Source organism: Solea senegalensis, linkage group LG1 (assembly GCF_019176455.1).
Source record: "Solea senegalensis isolate Sse05_10M linkage group LG1, IFAPA_SoseM_1, whole genome shotgun sequence".
Taxonomy (NCBI): Eukaryota; Metazoa; Chordata; class Actinopteri; order Pleuronectiformes; family Soleidae; genus Solea; species Solea senegalensis.
In genome coordinates, this window is record NC_058021.1 from 37663405 (window position 1) to 37687736 (window position 24332).

Genomic DNA, 24332 nt, shown 5'->3' on the forward strand with positions numbered 1-24332 from the left:
TGTTTTTTTTGTGTGTATATTTACAGCTGTCCAGTGACGTTACACGTTTTCCAGCCCAAGTGTCATGAGTCCAATCTTAGAACCAAAATTTGGAGACCATGCTACAGTAAGATGCATGGAAAATTCATAAATAAATCAAAAAAGGAACAATCAGCCTCCTTTATTAGGCGAAAAATTGTATTAGGATGTTTCTTTGACAACAACTAACCTTTAAAAATACATTTTACATTACATTTTTGCATAAAATTAACATAACATCAACATATTTACAGTATCATGTATGATAACTCCTTGAGATGATTGACTTGCATTTACTGCTTTCATCTCGGCATAAGTTTGTCATCGTCTGCTGTCCTTTATTTCAAAGTGCACCACTTACAGACGCTCAGCCTCCATCAGCAGGAAACAACAGGCACTGCAGTATGATGGATGCAGGGCGGAGAGTTATGATTTATTGAGTATGTTTTAAAAGCTTAGCCGCCACACGTACAGTAAAACGGCACCAACACTAGAGCAGCTTCTGCAGCTTCCTCTCGTTCTGTCCTGTCTGACCAATTCGCTGGACCGCAACAAATTAGATTTGTTAAATAAAATTAAATGATAAGTAACTGTTGATCAAAATTAAATGTTTGTCCATAAACCAATTTTTTATAACTACTATGGAGCAAAGAAACCTAGAGCACACTCAAACGGATTCATCTCGCCATCTTAGTTTAACCATGCTGCATTTCTATCATCAGTCCTCAAGAGCTGCAACTAGCGATTATTTTCTCCATTAATCGAGTAATCCTTTGCTCCATAAAATGTCAGAAAACGTTAAAAAAAACGTCTTGTTTTGTCCACAAACCAAAATGATTCAGTTTTAATGATTTCTTTCTTATCTGGAGCAAAAAAAACAGACAATATTCACATTTAAGAAGCTGAAACAATCGTTTTAAATAGTGAAAAAAACTTCAAACCGATGAATCGATTATCAAAATAGTTGACGATTAATTTAGTAATCGATTCGTGGAGTAATTGTTTCAGCTCTAGTGCACACTGTTTCCTGGTCCAACCCATGACCACTATAATAATTCTCCTGCATCAGTTCTGTGTACTATAATAATGTAGTAATGGAGCAGCCATGTGCTTGACTATTATTAAAAACAAAATGTAACACTATACGTTACATTAAGTATAGCTGTGTTATTTACACCGCACCTATTATTAATTACCACATTTGTATTCCAAGCAAAGCACTAAGTGTGTTAATACTGAACTTGAATTAAACTAATGAACTAAACCAGTTAAACGACTTTGGTTTTTAAAGGTTAGAACAGGTGTGCAAATGTGCAATGTGCAACGAGCAAATCTTCAACCCCCAAATAAAATGTAATAACTTAAAGCTCAACACTATAAATTCATTATTAATATCTATTTCAATTCAAAAAAAATCACCATCTGTTTTTAATGCTGTGTGTCTGTAATGCTTTTATTTTGGAGGGCACTGTGGGTTGTTGTTAAGGGCTGTAGAAATAAAGTACATAAAGTCATAGTGTAGTAATAAGGACTAATAATGTAGAAATAAGGATTTACTCCTGCAATAAAACTCACGCCTTCTTACTCATGAGCACTCCTGTAATATGTAGTAACAGACTAATGTCCATTCAACTGTATCTTATTCCTCTGAAAACTCAAACTGACTGTATACATGCAATAAGTCTTCCTTCCACAAGAGGACAGTAGTCGTCCTGTGCAACAACAATACACACATACAGTCAGTGAAACCTCAAGAGGACGTTCTCCACTTGAATTTACCCTCAATCCTAAATAAATCAAGTGAGGTTTTCTCTGTCGATCGATAATATGCTTATTTGAAAGGTATTGACAGAAAATGTCATTGTATCATCATGGTAATGAAGCCCTGAACAGACAAAAGAATAGTTCCCATAATTTGCACATGGTCACGCTAATGCACACACACACACACACGAGTGAACCTGCTGAGTCATAGCTGCACGTTAAGTCACTCCTGAAACCAGTAAACAGGAGCCGGGTAGTGTAAGAGTGGAGAAGCTGTGAAGTGATGACTCTTCTGTGAAAGGAAGGGCATGAGCTGGTCTCTCACTGTGAGGATCTTTATCGTGTTTATTCTCATTCTGATAAAAATCTGCAAAGCTGAGTTACTCTTTATAGCGATAAACGGAAACATCCACAAACACTTGCAACAAAGGCAGCATTTCCACTGCATGTGGTATAATTCAGATGTGACCCATGAAGGTTTTAAGCAGGAAAAAAAAGCACATGGATTCAAATACTGTATAATCAGATGGGATTCAAGCCGCTTTGGTATATGTGGAAAATATGTGTCTAAGCAGAAACATCAGATATTCCCCTGTCTGTGTGAATGCAACAGAGGTGAATGACATGACTCTCTTTGGGACCAGTGAAGGACGAGGGTTTGAGCCATGCTGACTCACGCTGAGGTTTCATGCCTTTTGTGTGCGAGGTTTTCTAAATTAAAAAAAATAACGCCACTTTTACTTCCGTTTCAGCCATCTAATCCTTGCGCACTTGCTGTGCCGGATGTGTCAGTGTAGATATCAGATATGGGTCATTTTTGAAAGATAATGAAAGCAGGTTGTCAGAAAGAAAACACATCAGGTGTAAATGCAGCCTAAACACCTAACCCTAATCCTAAAACCAAGTCTTAATCCTCAGAAAGTCCTTTAGAGTCCTCACAAAAATAGGAATCACTGTTTTTAGATTAGCCAGATGTGAAATGTCTATAGGGAAGTGTTTATATCTGCATTGTTGTGTTTTATGTGATATTTTGTTTGTGCTGCTGCAGAAACTGCTTAATCTCATTCGGATTTGTTCCTGGTTTCCATCCATCCATCCATCTTCTACCACTTTATCCACCACATGAAGGTCGCGGGGGGGTGCTGTGCCAATCTCAGCTGACATAGGGGCGATAGGCAGGGTCACACCCTGGACAGTTCTCCAGTCCATCGCAGGGACCAGTGTCCAATTTACCTAATCCCCATATTGCATGCTTTTGGACTGTGGGAGGAAGCTGGAGAACCCGGAGAAAACCCACGCACACACACGGGGAGAACATGCAAACTCCATGCAGTAAAGGCCCTTGTTTCTCGAACCCAGGTCTTCATGCTGCAAAGGCAAGAGTGCTAACCACTACACCAACCGTGTGGCCCTGTTCCTGGTGTCATAAAGGTTAAATAAAAAACAAAACACCTACAAACGCACACAAGTTTGTGCAGCTATACGTCCCTGACCACAACCATAAACAGTGATGCTCACCACAATTTCCACCCTACACTTAACCAGTTCCTCAGAAGTGAATGAGGTTCTGACTCATCAGGACCAGGTTTTGGTCTCTGTTTTTAATGTGAGAAAAAGGTCAAATTGCCCGTCGACCTCAACGCGGAGTCCATCTTGTCCGCGCTCACATCAACAACAGAGTCAGAAGTGAGATCTGCAGATGTCCTGTGTGAAAACAGGAAGGAACCACCGACAAAATCATCCCTCCAAGTTACGGGACCATCACTTCCTGTTTCCTAATTCCCTATTCTTGTACACATGGGCAACTGTAAAGAAGAATCAAGTTCAAGAGCGGTCTTAACAAAAAGACAACATAAACCCGGTGGGGGCGCTTTTAGCAGCTGGACCACAGGGAAGAGAGAGAGGAAGTAAGGCACGCAGCGTTTACTGAAGGTATAAAACAAAAGCAGCCATGATCTATTCTCATATTGAAAATCGAACGAATGAATCACGTGGTTCAGTTTTGTTGTCATCTTTATTCTCTGTCTTCATGTCATTTAGTCGTCACAACCTGTCATTATAACATAAACACACGGGCGAAGGTCTCTGTGTGAATATTAATGTGTGTTAAGCAACAGCTGTTGCAGCAGGAGGCCAGAAGTCAGGCAGGAAGGGTGTGTGCATTGAGTGGTTTCCTCTCTCGTTGGTTGAGTGATCAGAGAGAGCCGAGGGTGTGAAGGGTGTGTTTTCACTAGGTTTTTGTGGTACAAAGCTGTGCTACCAACTTTAGTCGTGCAGCATCATTTTCTATAGTAAAAAAAAAAAAAGAGAGAAAAAAACATCAGCAGTGCTGGTTGAGCCCCGAGGCTTGAGAACCTCTTTCTGATTGCAGCTTGTCCATGTGACTTGGTTTCCGTTGCCTGCCTGCTTCCGTGAATGGTTAAAAAAAAAAAGAGAAAAAAGAGGCATCGGTGGTTGAGTGAGAGCAGAGGAAGGCAGCCGAGCTTCACACATGAGAGAAGACTCAGCAGCAGCAGCAGCAGCAGCAGCAGCAGCGAGGCAGCCAGCGATATGGTCAGAGAATCAACCATCAGTGGCTTGGGAAATCTATACCTAACCACCAGTGTAAGTAAATGCACTGCATGCACTAGTCTACCACTGCCTCATGCAAAGATGCTGTGACCACTGACACAAGCAAACTTGGCCTCACTTAAGATTCTAATAAATAGTCTTTGTCTTGTTCACTGACCGGGCAGCATTCTATAAACTCTGTGTCACAAATGTACATGTCCTGTCAGTAAAGAACTGTGGTTTTTCCTCAGTGCTACATGGACATATTACAAATGCCGGACAATATGTTGAATTTGTGTGTCATTTTTATTAATCATGAGGTTTTACACTCAGAAAAAACACCTGCTCTGTGTGTGATTGTGCTAAAACTGCAGCAAACTGAATGAAAGTGGTTTCATGACAGCTTTTTTCTGCTCAAGATCGCTGAATGACACAGTTTAAAAGAGTGTGCGAGTCACTAAGAGGGAGCCACTTTCTTCTCGTATCAATTCAGCTTGTGTTGCCAGTGATTTGACTTGAATTTGGGGATTTTTTTTTTTAAACATTTCTTTTCAAACAGCTTCTTTTCTCAGTATAAAACACGGTAGATTGTGATACAGGGGACATTCTATTTCAACGGATGAGGACACGGATCCATCATTTATCAAGCGTGAATCAAAACCGTGTGATAGCGTCCACATTTAAAAGAAGTGACATCTGCATTCTGTGTACATGACTCCACTTCACTGAACACTCTCTTCACATGTGTGTATGTGAGATACGACGTAAAAAATACAACAAAAAGCTACATATAATAAAAAAAAAACATAAATAAAGCCTGTGCACCTACACATTTCTGTGTCCACGGCTGCTACTGCATTTATGGCAGAGATGTAATAGACTGTATAATCCAGGGGTGTCAAACTAGTATCAGTCAAAATTCTGTTAACATTTCACATTATGATGACAGTCTGCTCATAATGTGACTATAACTATATTTGTCAGTTTCAGACACCTGTGACTGTTGAATGTTTTGTGGCTGTGTTAATCCACTGTGATCTGTCTGTTGTAATAATGCACACGTGTAAATGGTAAACTTTTGCTTGTTGTTTATGGGTTATTTTGCTATTATTTTGAAATTTGATACCCCTGGATAATCCGTCCTTATCAGATCCTTATGTCTCTGTCGCTGTGTCATGTGTTCAACAGTAAAAATGTTAAAATGCCAGTCCACGGGCTCACCCCCATTCTGCTGCGCCTGTTACCTCTGTGGATGATCCTGACACCAATCTCAAGTCGGCTGGTGAGACGTCTTCCCTTTTTTCTCTTTGCTGGACATAAAAAAAAACCAAAACTGTTTTTATATGCGTGTGTTTTGTGTAAATGTGCAATATAATAACGTTTTAGGATGAAAAGCGTCCTCGGTCTCCTTTACGAGACACATTTTACATCCGATGTTTTCTCATGTGAAATTTAAACATAGGCTTGCTGATAAAGTCAACACATTACTAGAGCTGAAACAATTACTCGATGAATCGATTATAAATCAACTTTTTTGGTAATCGATGAATCGGTTTGACGCTTATTTCATAATTTTTTATTGTTTCAGCTTCTTAAATGTGAATGTATTCTTCATTTCTTTGCTCCATTTAACAAAGAAATCATTATGGTTTGTGGACAAAACAAGACATTCGAGAACATCATCATATTCAGTTTTACATGTTTTCTGACATTTTAGGGACCAACCGATTACTCGATTAATTGCGGAAATAATCAATAGTTGCAGCTCTAAACATTACATTAATGCTGGTATTTTATTAGGAAAGCCCATATCCACTCAAGTTTAGATACTATAACTTTTATATTATAACGTATAACTGATATTTATAGTCAATTAAATCTTAAACTCAAGGGTTTATGTACTAATATTTATTTACTAAGGGTCTATGGAGCCTAAAATATCTAAACAGACATGTAATCTCATATTTGTTTTCAGTTTTGTGTGTTTTTCTATTTAAAAAGTACAGTGTACAGTTTATTAGTGAAGTACTGTATATACCGGTCTCTGTAGAGCTGACCCAGTTCCATTTATAAAAATAAAAGGCTCATTCCGGGGTCATGAAAAACAACAATTTAGACAATCAGGTGATTTTACACTCGTATAAATGTAAGGATGATATTATATTCAAGTTCAACAAGATTTTATTTTATTTTTATATTATTTCCTCCTGGTCATTTGTCATCTACACAATACTAATAGAAATGGCTACAGTACGTTCTTTAAAGTAACAGTCACTCTGAACCAGCCAGGAAACATAAATGAATCAGAGTTTTAAAACTAAAACCTCTCTTGGAGAAGATGTTCTTTAATCTCTCATGAGGCTGTACTGTTACTGCAGAGCCAGAGCCAATGTTGAGAAACAAATGAATTCTCTCAAACGTGTTTGTACTTCTTTCCTCTGCAGATACAAAGAACAGCGCTCTGCAATCATGCCCAGCTCACGTCGGTGCCTTCAGAATTACCGCGCAACATAGAGGAGCTTCAGCTCAACTACAATCACATCCAAACACTACGAGGCGACTCTCTGCTCGCTTACCCTTCACTAAACAGCCTGAGCTTAGCTTCTAACGCTCTGGAGAAAATTGAATCAGACACTTTTCAAAACTCAAAGTTGTTAAAAAGCCTTAATTTGGCAAATAACAGTCTTCATATTGGCACACAAGAGACCAGTGACGCTCTGAAGAAGTTACCTGGACTTAGAGCTTTAGATCTTTCGGAGAATAAGCTTTGGGATGAAATGGTCATCACTCTTCTCCAGAATTTGACGTCCTTAGAATACCTCAATCTCTCGGGAAACCTCCTGCAGAGACTGGACGAGACCTACTTCGGGGATCTTCGCCAGCTCAAAGAACTCGACTTGCAGAGGAACGTCATCTTTGAGATTGATAGCGCCTTTCACGGCAACACCAAGCTCCAGCGGCTCAACTTGGCCTACAACTATCTGCCTTGTTTGACCGACTTCCAAATGACCCAGCTGGTGGTCCTGAACGCCAGCCACAACTTCATCGAGTGGTTCATCTCTCGACAAGATCTCAATGACACTTTCCAGCTGGAGACGCTCGATCTATCAGACAACAAACTGCTCTTCTTCCCTTTCTTGCCCAGCCACAGTCGTCTACGCAACCTCTACCTGGCCCACAACACCCTCAGGTTCTACGAAAACCTGGATTTCCCGAACTCGACTACGTCCGTTGAGTTCTACAACCTGAACAAGAACGTGAGCAACATCACCGCTCAGCTGTGGAATGACAGCCTTCACGGTGACATCTCGTCTCTGGAGATATTGGATCTAAGAGTGAACCAGGTGCAGTATTTCCCCCAGGGATTCATCCAGAAAATGTCCGCCCTCTTCAGACTCCAGATGTGCAAAAACTGTCTGAAATCCTTGAATCTAACGTCTGAACAGTTCTCTGGCAGCTTGTATGAGCTGGACGTCAGTGACAACAGGCTGAACGAGATTGTAGCAGATGAAAGAACACTGGCCACCCTTGGTAATCTGACATATTTCAATCTGAGCCTGAACGATCTCGGGGGGTTGCCCTCGGGATTGTTTTCCTCACTGCCAAGTTTAAGGTCAGTGGATCTCAGCTATAACAACGTTGACATTTGTTTTTCCGAAGAAGCTGAGATCAGCACGGACACTTTCGCGTCTTGTGTGGATTGGAAAAATGTCGTGTCCCTCGAGCAGCTTTACCTCAAAGGGTGCAACCTTCAAGTCATTCCAAGGACGGCGTTTGCCGGGCTGTCACTAACGCATTTGGAACTGTCCAACAACCCTGGACTTATAGTCCAACAGCCGATGCAAAGTCTGAGCAGAACTTTGCAACATCTAGGCTTAGGAAACACTCACATACAAGACTTTGATTTCTCGTCTTTCGAAAATCTGAGGTTTTTAAACATTTCAAGGAACTCTCTTGCACATCTTCCTCAGTCGCTCCTAAACCTTGACCTGAAAGTGCTCGACCTGAGGGACAACAGACTGTCCACCATCCCTCCAGGTGTGGCCAACGCATTAGCTCCAAAACTTCGCTTTGTTTTCCTGACAGGAAATCCCTTCAACTGCTGCCAAACGGAGTGGTTCAGGACATTCGAAAAGACAAAGACGATCAGTATGGTCGAACAATCGGACATTGAATGCGAGGATCCTCTCGTAACGACACACAGAGTTCAGCACTTACCGTCATTTGTGTGCTCGGGCGACGCTAGGGAATCGATATTCTGGTACATTGTGCTGTTTGTACCCATCTGCCTTTCGTTTGTGGGCATTTCGGCAATTGTCCTTTTCACCTTCAAGCCCAAAATGCTTAAAAAATCCATTAAAAAGAAGTGTCTGAAGCGTACATCCTACTGATACTGAACACATACTAAGTGTGGGGGATGAACTGTGGAAATAAACTGACTTCCATTGTAAAAGTGTCTGCATTAATGGAGGGACTGCGGAGTTTTACACATCGCTGTGTTTTGTTTATTTAAGTGTGGTCCAGGCCAAACTTCTTGTGTCAAGATGTGGCTTTGTCCGTGTGTGTGTGTGTGTGTGTGTGTGTCAACATATGCAGAAGTAATGTGATACAATCTGTTGCTATAAGCAGCAGAGGAAACATGAAATTTCCTGTTTTGCTAAGATGTGAAGCAACTGCCCAGTTCTGTACCTCAGGGAGGAGGGGTTTGAGGTTTTTTTCTGACACGCCGATACATCGACATGAAATTCCAAAGTGTCTGCAGTCATGAGGAATTCGTTTGGTTCCATTTTTTGACGCACAGCGGCTCTATGCTGCCGTGCACAATGTGGGGGAAATGAAGGACATGGGCCGTCCAATTTTAACAAAGGGGACACCGAAGACAACTCCCTCTTTGAGCGTGTACTCATACACGCAGCAAGAAGTTTGATGGATCGGTTGTGCAGAGAGCTGATGCCTTAACCAGAATGTAACCAAAATACCACTGTGGTGATGCTCAGGGTCATGGTGGTTGAACAGAAGAAAAAAAAAAAAGAGAAACTGGAGCACAGCTTTGTAAAAGCCTGCCTTGCTTTGTTTTTTTTTTTTGTTTGTTTTTTTAATAAATCATTATGAAACCACCAACCAAGAGTGGAGAGGATTAGGCCAAATGATTTTTGAAACGGGTGAAAAGGAGAAACAAACCACTGACCATCATTCAACATGGATCTCTACTTTACTATTTGTAGTTAGTAGCAAAAGTAGCAAAAATGAGCAGCATTATAATGAAGGTGATAGTTGAAGTGTGGTTGTATGATGTACCAACACGGGGAAAAAACAACAGATTTTAGTTAATTAACACAAGAATAACAAAAATAACACACAGTGGATCAACAACTCGTGTGCGCCATGATGTAAAATCGCTCATTTTCTCTATGGGCTTTGGTGCAGGAAGTAAAAGTTCTACAAAGTGATGCTAACTTCAGTTTGCGTAGACTTATTAGCCACTACGCTAGCTGCAGCCGACGCCCGCTTTTAGCGCGCTTCAACGAATGGATGACCAGGCCGACTTTGGGTTGAATTTCTTGATAATTTGTCACCATAACACAAGACCTGATAAACAGGATAAATGTTCAGCTCCTACACACACTTTAGCCCTTGAACGCAGAGCGTCGCGATGACGACACGTTAGCACGAGTGCACGCGACGGTTTGTGCTATCGGGAGAAAAAATGCCAACGGTTTCTGAAAGCTGAGAAGTTGCCCGTTAAAGCAAACATGTGGTTATTACGGTAATTTGACTCGCGCTGTTTCAGGAAACCGGCGAATCAGCGTCTTTGTTGTCAGAGTGGAGAGATCAAGGAAGAACTCCATTTTTTTGCACATGGAGAGACAAAGAAACACAGAGAGACTCCAAAAAAATGTTATTGTAAATATGTTTTCTACTGATATTTCAAATTTAACATGCAAAATATGTTGTTCGTGTCTAACTGCAGTGTTTTTCCAAATAAACCTTTTTGTTTTTCTTCATTTTGAATTGTTAAAACAGTATTTTAACATGCAGTAAATTGTAAATAACTGCCCGATATTGGACGTTATTCTGGGGAAAAATGGGCACTTAGTTGCAGGGCATTCTCTGGGGCTTTTATGGTTAAAATAAGCCAGGTGGACATCTTGAGGGTGAGGTGTTAAGGGGTTAAAAAGCCTGATCACAGCAGGGAAGCATAACAAGATCATCATTTGCGGAAGACACTTTATTTTTTTTGTCGACCAAGAGGAATTTCATTTGATTACTCAACGTTTTTAGGTCAGGAGTCAAAGGAGAGCTGCATTAAAAAAAGGCAGAGTGCATTTACAGCAGTGATACACTTGTAAGCTGAACACACACACACACACACACACATGCGCACACACAGTATGTGAAAGTTGTGGCATCAACCTGCCAAACACACCAACCATGCAGCTGTGGTTATGGGGGTCCACACGTGACGCGGGCAAACAAATGTGCATCACGTCGCTCTGTGCCAGTGCTGTGGCATTGAACTAGTGACCACAGGTGCAGCGCACGCGTGAACAGAGAAGTGAAATTTGACCGTAGGCGGTCAAACGAGATTCATTTTCGAGTGTGTGTGGTGGAAAGATAGAGTGCGTATGTGGCGACGTCCTTTCCAAAAAAGAGTAAAACGTTTGAATTAACTACAAAATAATGGCGAGGGAGTCGGTCTGTCGCTCTATCACCGAGGTCAATCGACCGTCTTTAGAAATAAAGAAGCACACGCGCAAACAAAGTCAAACATAGATCATCAAGAAATTTGATTTTGAAAAAAAGAGATAAAAAGTTAATTAAAACCAAACTGAATCTAGTTCAAATATCTACAAAACTATACTTAAAGTCAATCATTGCTTTAGCAGCAGCTGTAGGTGACATTTTGTTGAATGACAAATACAATTTAGATCAACGCAACATGGGATACAAGTTTAAAACACACACACACACACATATATATATATATATATATATATATATATATATACACAGTATATAAAATAAAAATGTTATTTAAAAGCAGATTCACCCTGGATAGTTTCCCCAGTCTATCACAGGCCCAACGTACAGAAACAAACAACCATTCACACCTACAGTTAATTTAGAGCCTCCAGTAAAACTAACCCCAATCTGCATGTCTGTGGACAGTTAGCAGGAAGATAGATTACGCACACTAATCCCACTCAATCTCCACAGGACAGAAAAGCCCCCGAAGTACTTAAAATAAAACCGGAGGCACCTGCAGTTAAGAGTCTGTCAGTAAGTTGTTCTTGTACCGTTTTGAGAATTCTCAGTTTGTCTTAAATTAAAGATAGAGGATTTTTTTTTTTAATCAGGCCATTATTGTTTGGTAATCCCGTTCAGTGTAATGTAATCAAGTTCAACATAACTTGGAAAGAAAGGGTTAGGGTTACGGTAAACGTTGCTACATTTTACACACTGACCCTTGAAGAGAAGAAAATGTCACGAATGTCAAAGTCATGGAGACACTAAAGGAAAAGTCAGTGTGTTTCATCTTCAGGGGACCTTCAGCATCACTTACAGAGGCCGACATCAGCCCGTGTCACTGTCACTGAGAAACCTTTCTTTTTTTCATGTGCCACATAGTGAAGAGAACAATAATAATAATAATTATAATAATAAAAAGCCTTCTCTTCTCTGAACCCTGGGGAACTACCTCTCAGGTATGCAGTAGGTTAAGTACATTTTTTTTTTACCTGATTTGTGTTTAGCTTTCTCGTTGTTTTATGTTTTTTTAGCTGTGGATGTTGTATTTTTACTGCCTGTATTTGATTTATTCTTTTAATTGTAATGTTAATCTTAATCTTTTTTTAAAAAAGTGTGTAATGGAGGATGAATTTCAACATCATAGGCAAAAACAATATTTAACTAATATTTAGTTATTGTTATATTTAACAACAACCCCCCAATATTTTAATATAACTGATAGTAGATGAGAGATATTGTCATTACCAAGCTTCTTTTTTATTATTATATACATTATTATTCTACATATTACATATTAATATTATGTAAAGTGTTACCGTAAGGGCTGGAGAAAGAGGAAGTGTTTGGTTTTGTTTTTTAAAAAAATCATGCTATCACTCATCTTGTATATGACATGGTTAATTCTTACTGGAAGAGGTAAGACTTTGTTGGAGCTACATGGTTGTGAGGGTAATCTGTGTTTCTAGACTTTTCCCTTTCTATTTCTTGGTTTAAAACTTTAATACTTTAAAAAAAAAAGAAGAAGTCATTTTTGATCAATTGTGCCACAAGCTGAAAGGTGAAAGGGTGAGATTACACACTGTCTGATGTTTCACTAACGTGTTCACTGTGGAAAAAATGAAAAGTCTGACAAGCAGCTTCTCAGTCGTCACAGAGTAAAACTCCACTTCCTCTTAACCCTTCCTGCTCTTATGACAGTGAGGCCCAGGCCCTCACTCCTGGACTTCCTGATTAGTCAGGAAACTCTTCATATAGCACTTCATTTTCTGGATTAACGAAAAAAAAAAAAGTGTCTGACTGAAGGTTTTACAGGAGACAATATGTTAGTGCACAGAGCAGCATCCGACGTGGCTCTCACAACTTTCACAGTGAGTTTCAGGTCTGTGTTTGTGGTCCACGGACGCTCACACTGCACCACGGCGTTCCTGTGGGAGTCATGGAGACACTGGGGAACCATGTCAGGAGTAAATTTTAATAAAAAACAAAACAAAAAATGGAAATAATTTCCACGTTTAACAGTGAATATTTACTTGGTTTCTTTGCTCCATATAACAAATAAATCATTAAAGGTGAATCGTTTTTGGTTCATTCGAGAACATCGTCATTTCCAGGTTTCGACAAACACTGATCAATGTCTTTTTTAACGTTTTCTGACATTTTATGGACCAAACAATTCGACAGATTAATCGATTATGAAAATAACAATATGTTGAACTTTGCCCTTACGATGTTTTCAGCTTCTTTAAATGTGAAATATTCACACGCTTTCCTTCGTACAACAAAGAAATCATTAAAAGTGATTTGTTTCGGTTTGTGGATAGAATAAGACATCATCATTACGATCAAGACACGTGCCAGATTAATCGTGAAAATAACGGAGAGATTAAAATAGGTTCCCTTTGTTGCCTTTTGTCCTTCTGTCATCAATGAGCCAGTTCAAGACAAGTTAGAGACAGAAGCAGTCATATTTTCTATTTGAATTCTTCTTCCTGTCGTTTGTCTGACAATTTGGGGGTTTTATGAGGATTAACTTGTTGACTTTTTCCATTTTTATCACATTTGACTAAATACTGCTTCTTTATTTACTTTTAATTTAGGATTAAATTAGTAAGGATCTATAACTCTACTTTGAATGAGAGATTAAATTCTGGCCCTATTGATTAATATGAATATACTATGGAAGAGTATTAAAAAAAAATTAACTGAAAGAAAGAAAAAATAAATAAAACAGCATGAGATTAAAGACAGAATTCTGACTCTTTCTTTCAATATGTTTTTTCCACTCCGTAAATATACTGAGTTAAAAGTGTTGTAGTAACGTAAAGCTTCCTGTTATGACACCTTTTTTTCACAGAACATTTCCCGTGATGTGAATTTGCCACTTTTCTGTGGTGGTTTATTTTTACTTGTACACACACACACACACAGCACAAACACATCATAGAACAACTTATTTTTTGTCATGACTGATCAATGCATAATGCGCAGCAGCGACAGAAACAATGAGCATGAGATGCCTTGTGCCTGCTCTGCCCCCCGGTGGCTCAAAATGAGAGTGCACAGTAGCAAGAATGACAAAAATGGAACATTGAAGCTCAGGTTTTTTACTTTTTATTAATGCGACATCTTTGCATTTATTTTACAATGGCATGTTAAGTTTTCAAGTTACACACAAAACAAGAAGCGGTTGTGTCATAATAGACTGAAATCTCCCACAACAGCAATTAGTTTTTTCTGTATATATATTTATAATTCAGGGAGTTGAAATGTAGGTTTGAGGGAAAACTGACGAAATTATAAAGTTTTTAAGGCCTTTTTTTTTTTTTACCCCAATTAGAGTAAAAACACTAATTTGACCGAAACCTGAGGCACTTTACACAAAACTAAGTGTGTATTTGTGCACATTAATAAAAGTGGATAAACTTCTGGTAAAGAGGAGACTGGGCCGAGTCTCAATACTGCTGGTGTAGCTGCAAGAAGAATTGGTTCTGAGTGGCACTTTGGTAAGGATGTTGGACATGTGATTTAATCCAAGGCACTAAGACAGTGTTTGAATAAAGCTGATAACACATAAGATCATTTCTTTTTTTTTTTCTTTTTTTTAAAAAGGACTATTCCTATTCAGAATAAGAGATCATTTATAAAATAAGACTTTAAAACCGTCCGCATCGCTCGCCACAAGAGCACATTTTCCAATAAAAACACATCTGTTTTGCTATTTGAAAAATCTATTTGTTGTAAAAAAAAAGAAAAAGAGTAACAGATTGGGAGATGTTGCAGATCGCATGGCACTGAACACAAAAAGGGGTGGAAGCAGAGTTTAAGAGATGTACTGCAGGTGCATACAAACTTTTTTTTTTTTTTTTAAAGAGGGAATGGGTCCATTTCCTGTCCCCGTCCTCAGCGAGACTTATTCATTCCAAGGTCAAGTCGTTCTCAAAGTGAGACTCCATCTTCTTTTTCTATACAAACTGAACATAATGTGAAATGACTGAAACTGCATCACTACTATATAAATATGGGATCACAGCGTGGGGCTCAGTTAAGCAGCTCCAGGTACGTGATTGGCACTTTGCCCTTCTGACTGCCTCGCTCACCCATCAGCCAGTCTGAGTCCATGCCGGGGACGCTGCTGACTGTGATTACCTGAAAGGACGGACACAGGGTTTATTGGAAATGTATTTTATCATGTGTTATCAATGTTCTACTCGTGGTTAAGACAAATAACTGAGTGAGTCTTTAATACTTAAAGCACATTTCTTCACAAGTACATGGTTATTAAGCCTGGTTTTTATCAAAGTCATCTCATTGGCTCTGGTGATGTGAGGACAGAGTGGAAAAGGTTTTCTGAATGAGTGTAGTTGAGGGGATGATGGACTGAGGTAATGCTGGTTCATTGCTGGTTAACCACATGTCACGGACAGTCGGGAGCTTTTCCAGGAAAGGAGGGAGCACACTGCTGCAGTGCTGCTACAGAAAGACTCATGGGGGAAAGTAATAGACATATGAACCTCTGTTTAGGATTTACTATATTATTATCCTGTAGTTATAAATACAAACAAATTGAGACTTCTTGTCCAACAATGAAAGTCCACATAACAGAGCTCTCTCCAGTACTACACCCACCCTTCTGTGAAATCTACCCACTCTCTGGTAAACGGCAACAATGATTCCACTGCCAAAAAATCCCAGACCTACAGAACTCAAGGATTCTGTAATCTTACCATCCAGAGACACATGTTGATCCAAAAACTACAGGCTCTCAACAACATAGCAGACTGTCCGAACAGGCACTAAAATCCAATATAATAACATCCCCAATCATCATTAACAACGGAGTCCCTCAGGGTTGTGTGCTGAGCCCCTTTCTCTTCATCTTACACACAAATGAATGCAACAGCCCTTCACCTACCACTGCATACCTTCAATATGCAGCCGACACAGCCATCATTGGTTTCCTCAAGGATAAAAACCCTCCACAGGAATATCACAACTCAGTCCATTATTCCACTCAGTGGTGAAAGTAAAACCATCTTTACCTCAATGTCAATAAAACAAAAGGAACTGGTCCATGGCATCACGGAACATCTGCAACCCCACAATCCTAAATAATGAAATTGTTGAGGCCGTTGACAATTTTAAATACCTTGGACAATAACCTTAGATTTGACAGACACACAACGGACATTCAAAGATGAAGCAACGAGAGACCATCGGCAAAGTAAAAGGACTCAATGTCGCACCTCGTCTCCTTCTACTGCTGTACAAAAGCATTATTCAGATTACACTGCTGTACTGTTCCACGTGCAAACTCACTCGCACAACTAAAACAGCCAGCGGAATAATAGGACTCACTCCACTCACACCCTCCCAGAGCAAAACCTCAGAGCCACCACACCCATCACAAGACTCCCACCCACTACGTCACAATCTCACAATCCTTCCCTCCGGACGCAGGTACAGAACACCAAGATGCAACGAGGCAGGTTTTAAAAACAGCCTAGACACCTTTTTCACTGCAAAAATTAGACTTAGGTAAATAAAAAGAAAATTGACATGACAAAAACAATCGTCAACTAATAAAAACTAGATGAAAATGAAGAGAACCAATCAGAAGAGAAGAAGAGGTAAGGTTAGGTTGATCTTCTCGGATGTCAACATAAATTATGCCGTTAGGAAGAATGACTATTGGTATTATAAAAACATGAAATTGCATTAGAAATAGCATGTTATTACACATTACAAACTTGTTACCATGTTGTTACTGTACTGTAATGTAAGGAGTTACATTTTATAGACAATTCTGTGCTTCTTGCTCACCTCATCAGCCAGCAGTGAAAGTTCGCTGCTGCTGGCGGCGTCGTAGTCGTAAAGCACGCGGGCTTTGCGGCTGCCATTGGAGCTGCGCAATTCATTGAATCCTCCCGATACTGCAGAGCTGCCGTGGCCTGCAGACACGCTGGGCAGGGAGGCCGACACTGGGATGGTAGGCACTGAGATGCTGGCGCCGCCTGACACCGATGACTGATTGTTGTTGGAGAATGATGAGGGGAAACTAGTGGGGGGAGGAAGATGATGAGGCACAAGCTGAGCAGTAAAAAGTATCAAACATCACTGCTTTGGAAAAATATCCAATCACAACAGATTTCTCCGTGGATCGACTTATTTTTCTGTTTCAACTGAAAACACCGTCTTTTGAAACTGACACAGGAAAGACGTGACTTGCATCCGAGAACTGACAGCATTCGAAATGAGTCATGAATTTCAGTTTCTGTTAAAAATCAAACAAACTGCCAGCTCATGTTTGCGTGTCGTATCTCACCTGCCCAGCTGCTTCTGGAGATCCACCATGTACTGGTAACACTGAGCGTAGTACGTGGTCTGGGCCTCCACAAAGTCGTTCAAACAGCGCAGGTGGTGCGCCTGGAAATGCACCAGCAGAGACATGGACACTGTTACTTTACTGTCAAGTTCTCATCAGCTTTCCTACATGTGGAACCACTAGAGTGGGATTTTAGTTAGATAGCGCAACTCTAGCTTTTTGTATCCTGAAGTTAAATGTGTAGGACTGTCTCATTCCTTCATCACGCAGTGGTGAGGTCATCTGTTTATTAAGGAGTAATGCTACAAAGAATAGAACAAGGTTTGTGAAGATGAACATTTAGACTTGGCTAAAGATAAATAGCAGTTAATAGAGATGGGGGAGGAGGACGACTGGGCAGATTAAATAATCTAGATCAGTGACAGCTGTCATAATATAGGTCAGCTATTTGAACTAAATAATTACCATGACAACATCTTTAACAAACAACTTTATCATCCGACTGAATTAGGACACAGATATTCTCAGATCTTTTACTCATAAAACTTGACAGAAACACAGTAAAGAGCAGAGTAGGGCTTTTATTTACTATGAAGGAAGTGACTTTGACGTCAACCTTTTGTCAATTTTATTTATTTTGAGACATGTATCTCAGATTTTTCTCAGGAAATTAGTAAAGAAAATTATATATTTTTAGGATGAAGTGGCCCTTGGGTAATTTCTGTGAAAGACATTTCTTTTACAGACATATTGAATTTAATATTAGAAAAAGGTGCAGTTACAGCAGATGATAAGTCAGTTTTGCAGCACTGTAAATAATTCCACTGGGAGTCAATGGTTTGTTTGTTAAATGGCAATTATGGAATGGAAGCCTGATTCAACACAACATGTAAACATTGAAACCGGGACTATGTACGTACATGTGTGCTGCTGACGCCCTCCAGGAGCAGCCGGGTGATCTCCGCCTGCCGGTCAAACTCACTCTGGGTCATCCTCAACTCCTGCTCTGCCTGGAAGAGATGAGCGAAGGAACAAACTTCAGGCAAACAAACTGGGTTTTCTGATCATGTCTGTCAGTGTCAGTGTCAGTGTCTCCACCTCTGTATCATAGTGGGAAAAGAAAATCATAAATTCAAACTGTTCAAACAAGCTGTTCTGTGTAAACAAAAAAGAAGAGTTATAAATAAACACTGACAAAACTAAATCCACCACTGATAATGAAGTTTCCTTTTCCTCCTATTGAGTAAAAGGATTCAATGCGAGACCTGGTGAAACAATGGCTTCTTGTGACTTGATAAATATTAGCTGAGAGTGACAGGAACAATGTGCTCAGTGTGCTGAGCTCCTGACAGTTTACATTAGAGGCACAGGGAGGTGTGGTTGAGGAGGATGAGGAGGAGGAGGGAGAGTTCACAGCTGGTAAGTAACTCTTTACATTACAGTAACAATATGGTAAAAGTGCAGTCTTAATTTTGCAATAGGGAAGTAATTCTATGGTAATACAATCTTGTTTCTATAAAAATCACCACGTAATAGTTTCACAATAACAGTGGAAAAAGGTCAACAGGACATAATGAATTCAAAACATGGTAATTATCAATTTTGATTCACAAACATTTTCACGTGAAAGTTTTACACTGACTGTATTCCATAGTAATTTTAATTATAAAGCCGTTTACTTTTGAAACACCATGGAATTAGTGAAATATTATCCATTATTATCAAGATGGAAACTGCATTAGAAAAAAAAGACAGATTACTAGATTACCATCAAGTTGATGCTGTACTATATATTGTTACCCATTATTTCACAAGCTCTGAACGAGACAGCTGCTCAAGCCTAGCATCTGTGTGTGTGTGTGTTTCAAAGATGGCTCCAACATTCCACTCACCTCTGTCACTTCCTCTGCTCACATCTGCTGCTTTGTGTTTTGAAAACAGTGACACAGTAGTTAGAACTACAGCTGATGCACAGCCAACACAAGACACCCCTACACTGATTAACTGTGTAAGTGTGTGTGTGTGTGTGTTATGTGCAGATTAAGTACTCCAAAATCACACTATATAAACATAAGCGAGGCTCAAATTGATGATTCGGGTGAAACGCGCCGCATGACGATAAATGCTTTTCCCTCACACATTCCTAATGGAACTGGATGCTTCCTGTTGCTAAATTAAGCACAGAGTGAAGGGTTCTTATAAATGTCTGATCCAAATGATTTGTTCGAAGAACAAAGACACAAAGACAGAAAATGGGGACATTACAGGAACTGTCCAGAAAGAGGGAAGTGGCTCATGTGACTATGTTTAAGTTCCGAGAGACAAGATGGTAAGTTTTATGTTGAGTAACTCAAGGCTGTCACACAGTGAGAAAGAACATGCCTGGCAGCCTTTCCTCCCGTTAGCTCATGATTTGAGACAAAGTCGTCATTAATACCCCTCCAAGAAAAAAAAAAACAGGTGCAAAAATTGACTGTGTTCCACTTACGATGACATGTGCATGTGTGTACGTACCACAGCTCTTGCATCAGCCATCCTGGCTTTCTTTAGCCTGGTTTTGGCTGCATCCAGGTCCAGGCGTTTGACCTGCAGTAGCTTTCTTTCTTTCTGGACACAACATGGAACAGAGAGATACAATTCTTTACTTCAGGCATCAAACACAATCACATGCAGATGCACACAATTGCATTTTTCATGCAGCAATGCTTTTGTCACTCGTTTTAGACTTCAGCGAAACGTGCAATCACATGTTCACAGTCAATGTGTCAACAAGCACGGTTTAATCAAGCTAAGGCTGTAGTGCGACCAAGACAGGCACTCAGACAACCTGCCGAGTCTGGGCATACATGCCCGTATATGTCCGACTCCACCTCCACAGGTGGCACTGTATCCCTGTAGCTAGTGGGCATTGAATCAGTTTCCTGTTGACCTTTATGTCACAGAAAAACAAACAGGACCATCAAAATGGACGGTGAGCTGGATCGTGCTGTGGTTCTGCGTGTTTCGTACCTGCTGTACATGTTAATCATTATATCGAGCATGACTCTTTCCGGCAACAGTACTGTAGTTTATATGTCGTGTCTAGAGCTGCAACTAACGATAATTTTCATAATCGATTAATCTGTTGATTATTTTCTTGATTAATCATTTGGTCCTTAAAAAATGCTGATGTTCTCAAATGTCTTGTTTTGTCCACAAACCAAAATGAACTTTTAATGATTTCTTTATTTCGTTATCCAGAGCTAAGAAATTAAGAAAATATTCACATTTAAGAAGCTTGAACAATCGGAAAACTTGTTTTAATCATGAAAAAAGCTTCAAACCGAATCATCGATTATCAAAATAGTTGTCAATTAATTTGATTAGTAAGTCGATTAATTGTTTCAGCTCCAGTCGTGTCCTATTTCCAGTTCAAAGACCAGGGAGGAAATTACTCCAGTATGTTAGTCCAAACAAGACTTCCTGCTTCATGCTGTAAATCACATTTCTGATTTTTTTCATGACAAAAAAAAATATGAGGCTTATATTGTTAATGTAAGCTGTAGAACATTTCACTGTGCAATCAGTTTTGACATTATAAAGGTTATCTGTTGCCACTTCAAAAAAGAAAAAGTTGCCTTTGGTTCATACACAAAGATATATAATTGCTGTTGTTGCATTAATGGAAAGCAAGTTAATTCCACAATAACTAACTTTAATTTGTTCTAAATAAAAAGTCAGACTCACCAGGATGGTTTTGAAGTCACCCTCCAGAAAGTTCCTGAAAGGTGTCAGGAAGTTGATGGCAGAACTTTGGATGAGCTCCCTCTCCGCTCCACCAATCTGCTTCTCTGTCTCACCACATTTTATCAGAGCATTTCCTGAAATGGCACAAACAAAACGTCATGCCCAGGACAACAGCGGACAAGAGACTGTTAATTAGCATCTCTGTTTCATCTTAAACAATGGTTTTATGTTGAGAAAATAAAAACATCCGTGGATCAGACCAAAAACCCAGAAAGGACAAGGTATACCTGACAGAGTGTTCTGGCGTTCTCCACACACAAAAAGATTATTTTAAAACCATTAAATTACTATGTCCCGACAAGACTCCCTGAGTTTGACACCAAACATCGTCTTAGCTGCTTTTGCAGAAAAGAGATTTGACACAAGGCTAAGCAAAATATCCTTAACAAAAAATAATGATATGACCCACAGTTTCCCCACAATGCAGCAGGGGCTTAAAGTTCATTTAAGTCCAAAAGCATCAGGTGGGTGCGTCACTCACCATAAGCAGTTCCAGGGCCAAAGTCACTGCCCGAGTCGATCAACGTCTGGCCCAGCAACTCATGATTGTTCATTCGTGTCGGGACTTTCTTCTCCAGCTTCTCATAAACAAATTCTTCAAGTCGTACATCTGTGGTTGGCAACAAGAAAATTCAATTACAAATCACAGGACTACAGTGAGGGAGCCAATCACAGTAATGACAGTGACTCCATACAGAAGCTTTCATAACAACTAATCCACTCTTCTGCCACACCTGATGAGATTCTTATTAAGTCACATGAATGTCATGGACCATCACAAACAGTACAGGTTATACATGTAGTGTATTAACACAGAAAAGTAGAGTAAAAATCCACTTTAAAATAATGTACCCAGCAGCTGGCCTGTCAGTGTTTGTTATGCTATAGTATAGCAGCATGATATGAACTAAGGAGGATGCAGCACAGCTGAGCTCACACTGACAGACATAACAGACACTTCAAATGGTGGGTTTCCATCAGTCTGTTTCCATGTGCATTTTCAATATGTCATATTAACATTTTTACATTTGCGGGAGGTGGAAAAGGTAGCAAATGGATGCAATCGTTCAAGGTAAATCCAAATTTGGGAATGTGAAAGAGATTCCACTGCAACCACTTTCACTGCACTGGAAAAATAGTGAAAACTGTCAATGAGAAGAGATGTGCGGCGGATAATGATAAAACCACATCACACGTCGACATTGTGCAAGAAACACATAACTAATATAATAGATGGGAAGTAGCAGAAAACAGCAATACCATCAGCTATTGGTTCTCTTTATTTATGTCATTAAGATGCACCTTCTTATCTATCTTATGTATAAAAAAATGTGGTTACATTTTGCAAAACATTTGAATGAAAGCAGATTGCAGTGTCGGAATTTGTAGTCATATTTATACATATCATGTTTAAACTTGTGACTGGTAACACAAAATAGGTGATTTACAAATATTAAGTGAATGGATCAGTCTTGAAACGATTCTAGCAGGAGAATGTGAAACTTATGTTGACATTAATCAGGAAACCTGAAGACATACTTGGCTAATTGAGTGCTATTTAATGCCTCTCTTTTCGGGAGACATCTGCCTCGATGTGTCTAGTCACGTTTATTAGTCAGACGTATATTCTTACTCGGGTTGGGCTGCAGTAAGACTTCTGTCTGCTTCATGATCCTTTCTGTCCATTGCTTGGTGTTCTCAGCTCGGCCCAAGAGATTCTCCAAATGTGCGTCCAACTCCGTCTTCTCAGCCTGGCCGAGCTTCTCCTCTGTGAACTGACACAGAAAGAACTCACTTATACTGTGTGGACGAAGGGCTGTGGTTGGCAGGCTGAACTGGCTCGCTGATGAACTAAAGTTATCCGCCCGACTGCTGCTGCTTCCTGAGGCCCTCGATGAGCGATGAAATAAACAGTAGCACATTGTGACATGAGGCGGTCAACAGTTTTAAAACAACAACCCATGGTGCGAAAGTGTTTAAATCAGTGGGGTTTGTTAGCTCTCTGCAGAATACAGCGACAACACAGCAGCTTCAGTAACTTTAGCAGTGCAGCTAGCGGACGAGCTAACGCTACACAAGCTAATAACTAATAATGCTTAGTGTCAGCCTCCGTCAACTACGCAGTTTAAACGTACCTGTACCGCGCGGCTCAGGAAAGTACCGGCGTCCGCGGCGAGCCGTTTAACGTTGAAGTCCATGGCACAGAGGGAATATCAAAAACTTTACACTACAACTAGCCCGTCTCACAGCCCGACGTCCATCCCCACAGAAAATGCCGTAGAAGCAGCAGCAGTGTTCATTAGAGGTCCACCCAGCTGTTCCTACAAAGATAGTACGTATACAAGATAATTTACGCGCCAGGCTTATTCTTACGCCCTTTTAAAAACACCCGACGACCAGAAAGACAACAATAAAACGTGAACTACATTTTTTTTTCACATTTTAGTGACCCGTTGCTGTTCGTTTCAATCAAGTGTCCAGAAGACGAATAGTTTGTTTTTATGTCAAAGCGAAGACGGTAGTTGGCTGGAGATTTCTCTCTTGCTACCTCTTATTTCCAACAATCTTTTGCTGCGTTCAAATGTACCGGAAATATCAGAAACATCTCAGCCACTATGAAAATACTATAAGTGGTAAGATTGAATTGTTCTCTAGCAACGGCGTGATTAGACGGTGTGACAGTGGGCTAAAACTATTTTTTTACACAATAAGGCAGATTATTCTCGAAAATTAGTGAAAATGAAACAAATATTGAGGTCTAAATGTAAAAATACAAATTGGTCATAAATGTATTGTGGTGATTTACCACTGAGAACTGAATGCATCATATAGGACTTCTATTGACAGTCAAACAACCCCTAGTGTCAACGCTGTGTTTTACAGTTTTCACACAATTTCTATGGAAATATAAAACACTTTTGTCCACTTTTATTAAAAGCAATTTAATTTAAAAACATGTTAAACTCCACTATAACCAGCCAGTGACATATTTAACTTGGACAAGTCAAACATTTGTTTTTTATTCAAATCAGTTGGCATGGGTGGATATGGATGGTGTAAGTGAGGCTATCATAGGAGATAGAAAGAGATTACTTCCTGCCTTCTTTCAGCATACATACTGTTTTATACCAAGGCAGGTGTA

The 24332-nt window shown here is 39.8% G+C and overlaps 2 protein-coding genes across 3 annotated transcripts; one reads left to right on the forward strand and one right to left on the reverse strand.

The window, feature by feature from the left end:
- Window positions 1–4118: 4118 nt before the first annotated feature.
- On the forward strand, window positions 4119–8785 carry nrros (negative regulator of reactive oxygen species). 2 transcript variants are annotated; one of them, XM_044029467.1, is made up of 3 exons: window positions 4119–4386; window positions 5521–5614; window positions 6777–8785. In XM_044029467.1, exons 2-3 carry the CDS (start codon window positions 5534–5536, stop codon window positions 8721–8723), a joined length of 2028 nt encoding a protein of 675 aa, XP_043885402.1. In that variant the 5' UTR covers window positions 4119–4386; window positions 5521–5533; the 3' UTR covers window positions 8724–8785. The 2 variants fall into 2 exon arrangements, with proteins under 2 accessions (XP_043885402.1, XP_043885372.1); XM_044029437.1 differs by lacking the exon at window positions 4119–4386 and having other exon boundaries at window positions 4394–5614.
- Window positions 8786–14177: 5392 nt separating this feature from the next.
- On the reverse strand, window positions 14178–23519 carry sh3glb1a (SH3-domain GRB2-like endophilin B1a). The gene is made up of 9 exons (XM_044040659.1): window positions 23326–23519; window positions 22824–22965; window positions 21672–21800; window positions 21131–21264; window positions 19919–20011; window positions 18325–18414; window positions 17405–17505; window positions 16903–17137; window positions 14178–15228 (listed from the first exon to the last, which is right to left on the reverse strand). Exons 1-9 carry the CDS (start codon window positions 23386–23388, stop codon window positions 15121–15123), a joined length of 1095 nt encoding a protein of 364 aa, XP_043896594.1. The 5' UTR covers window positions 23389–23519; the 3' UTR covers window positions 14178–15120.
- Window positions 23520–24332: the final 813 nt, after the last annotated feature.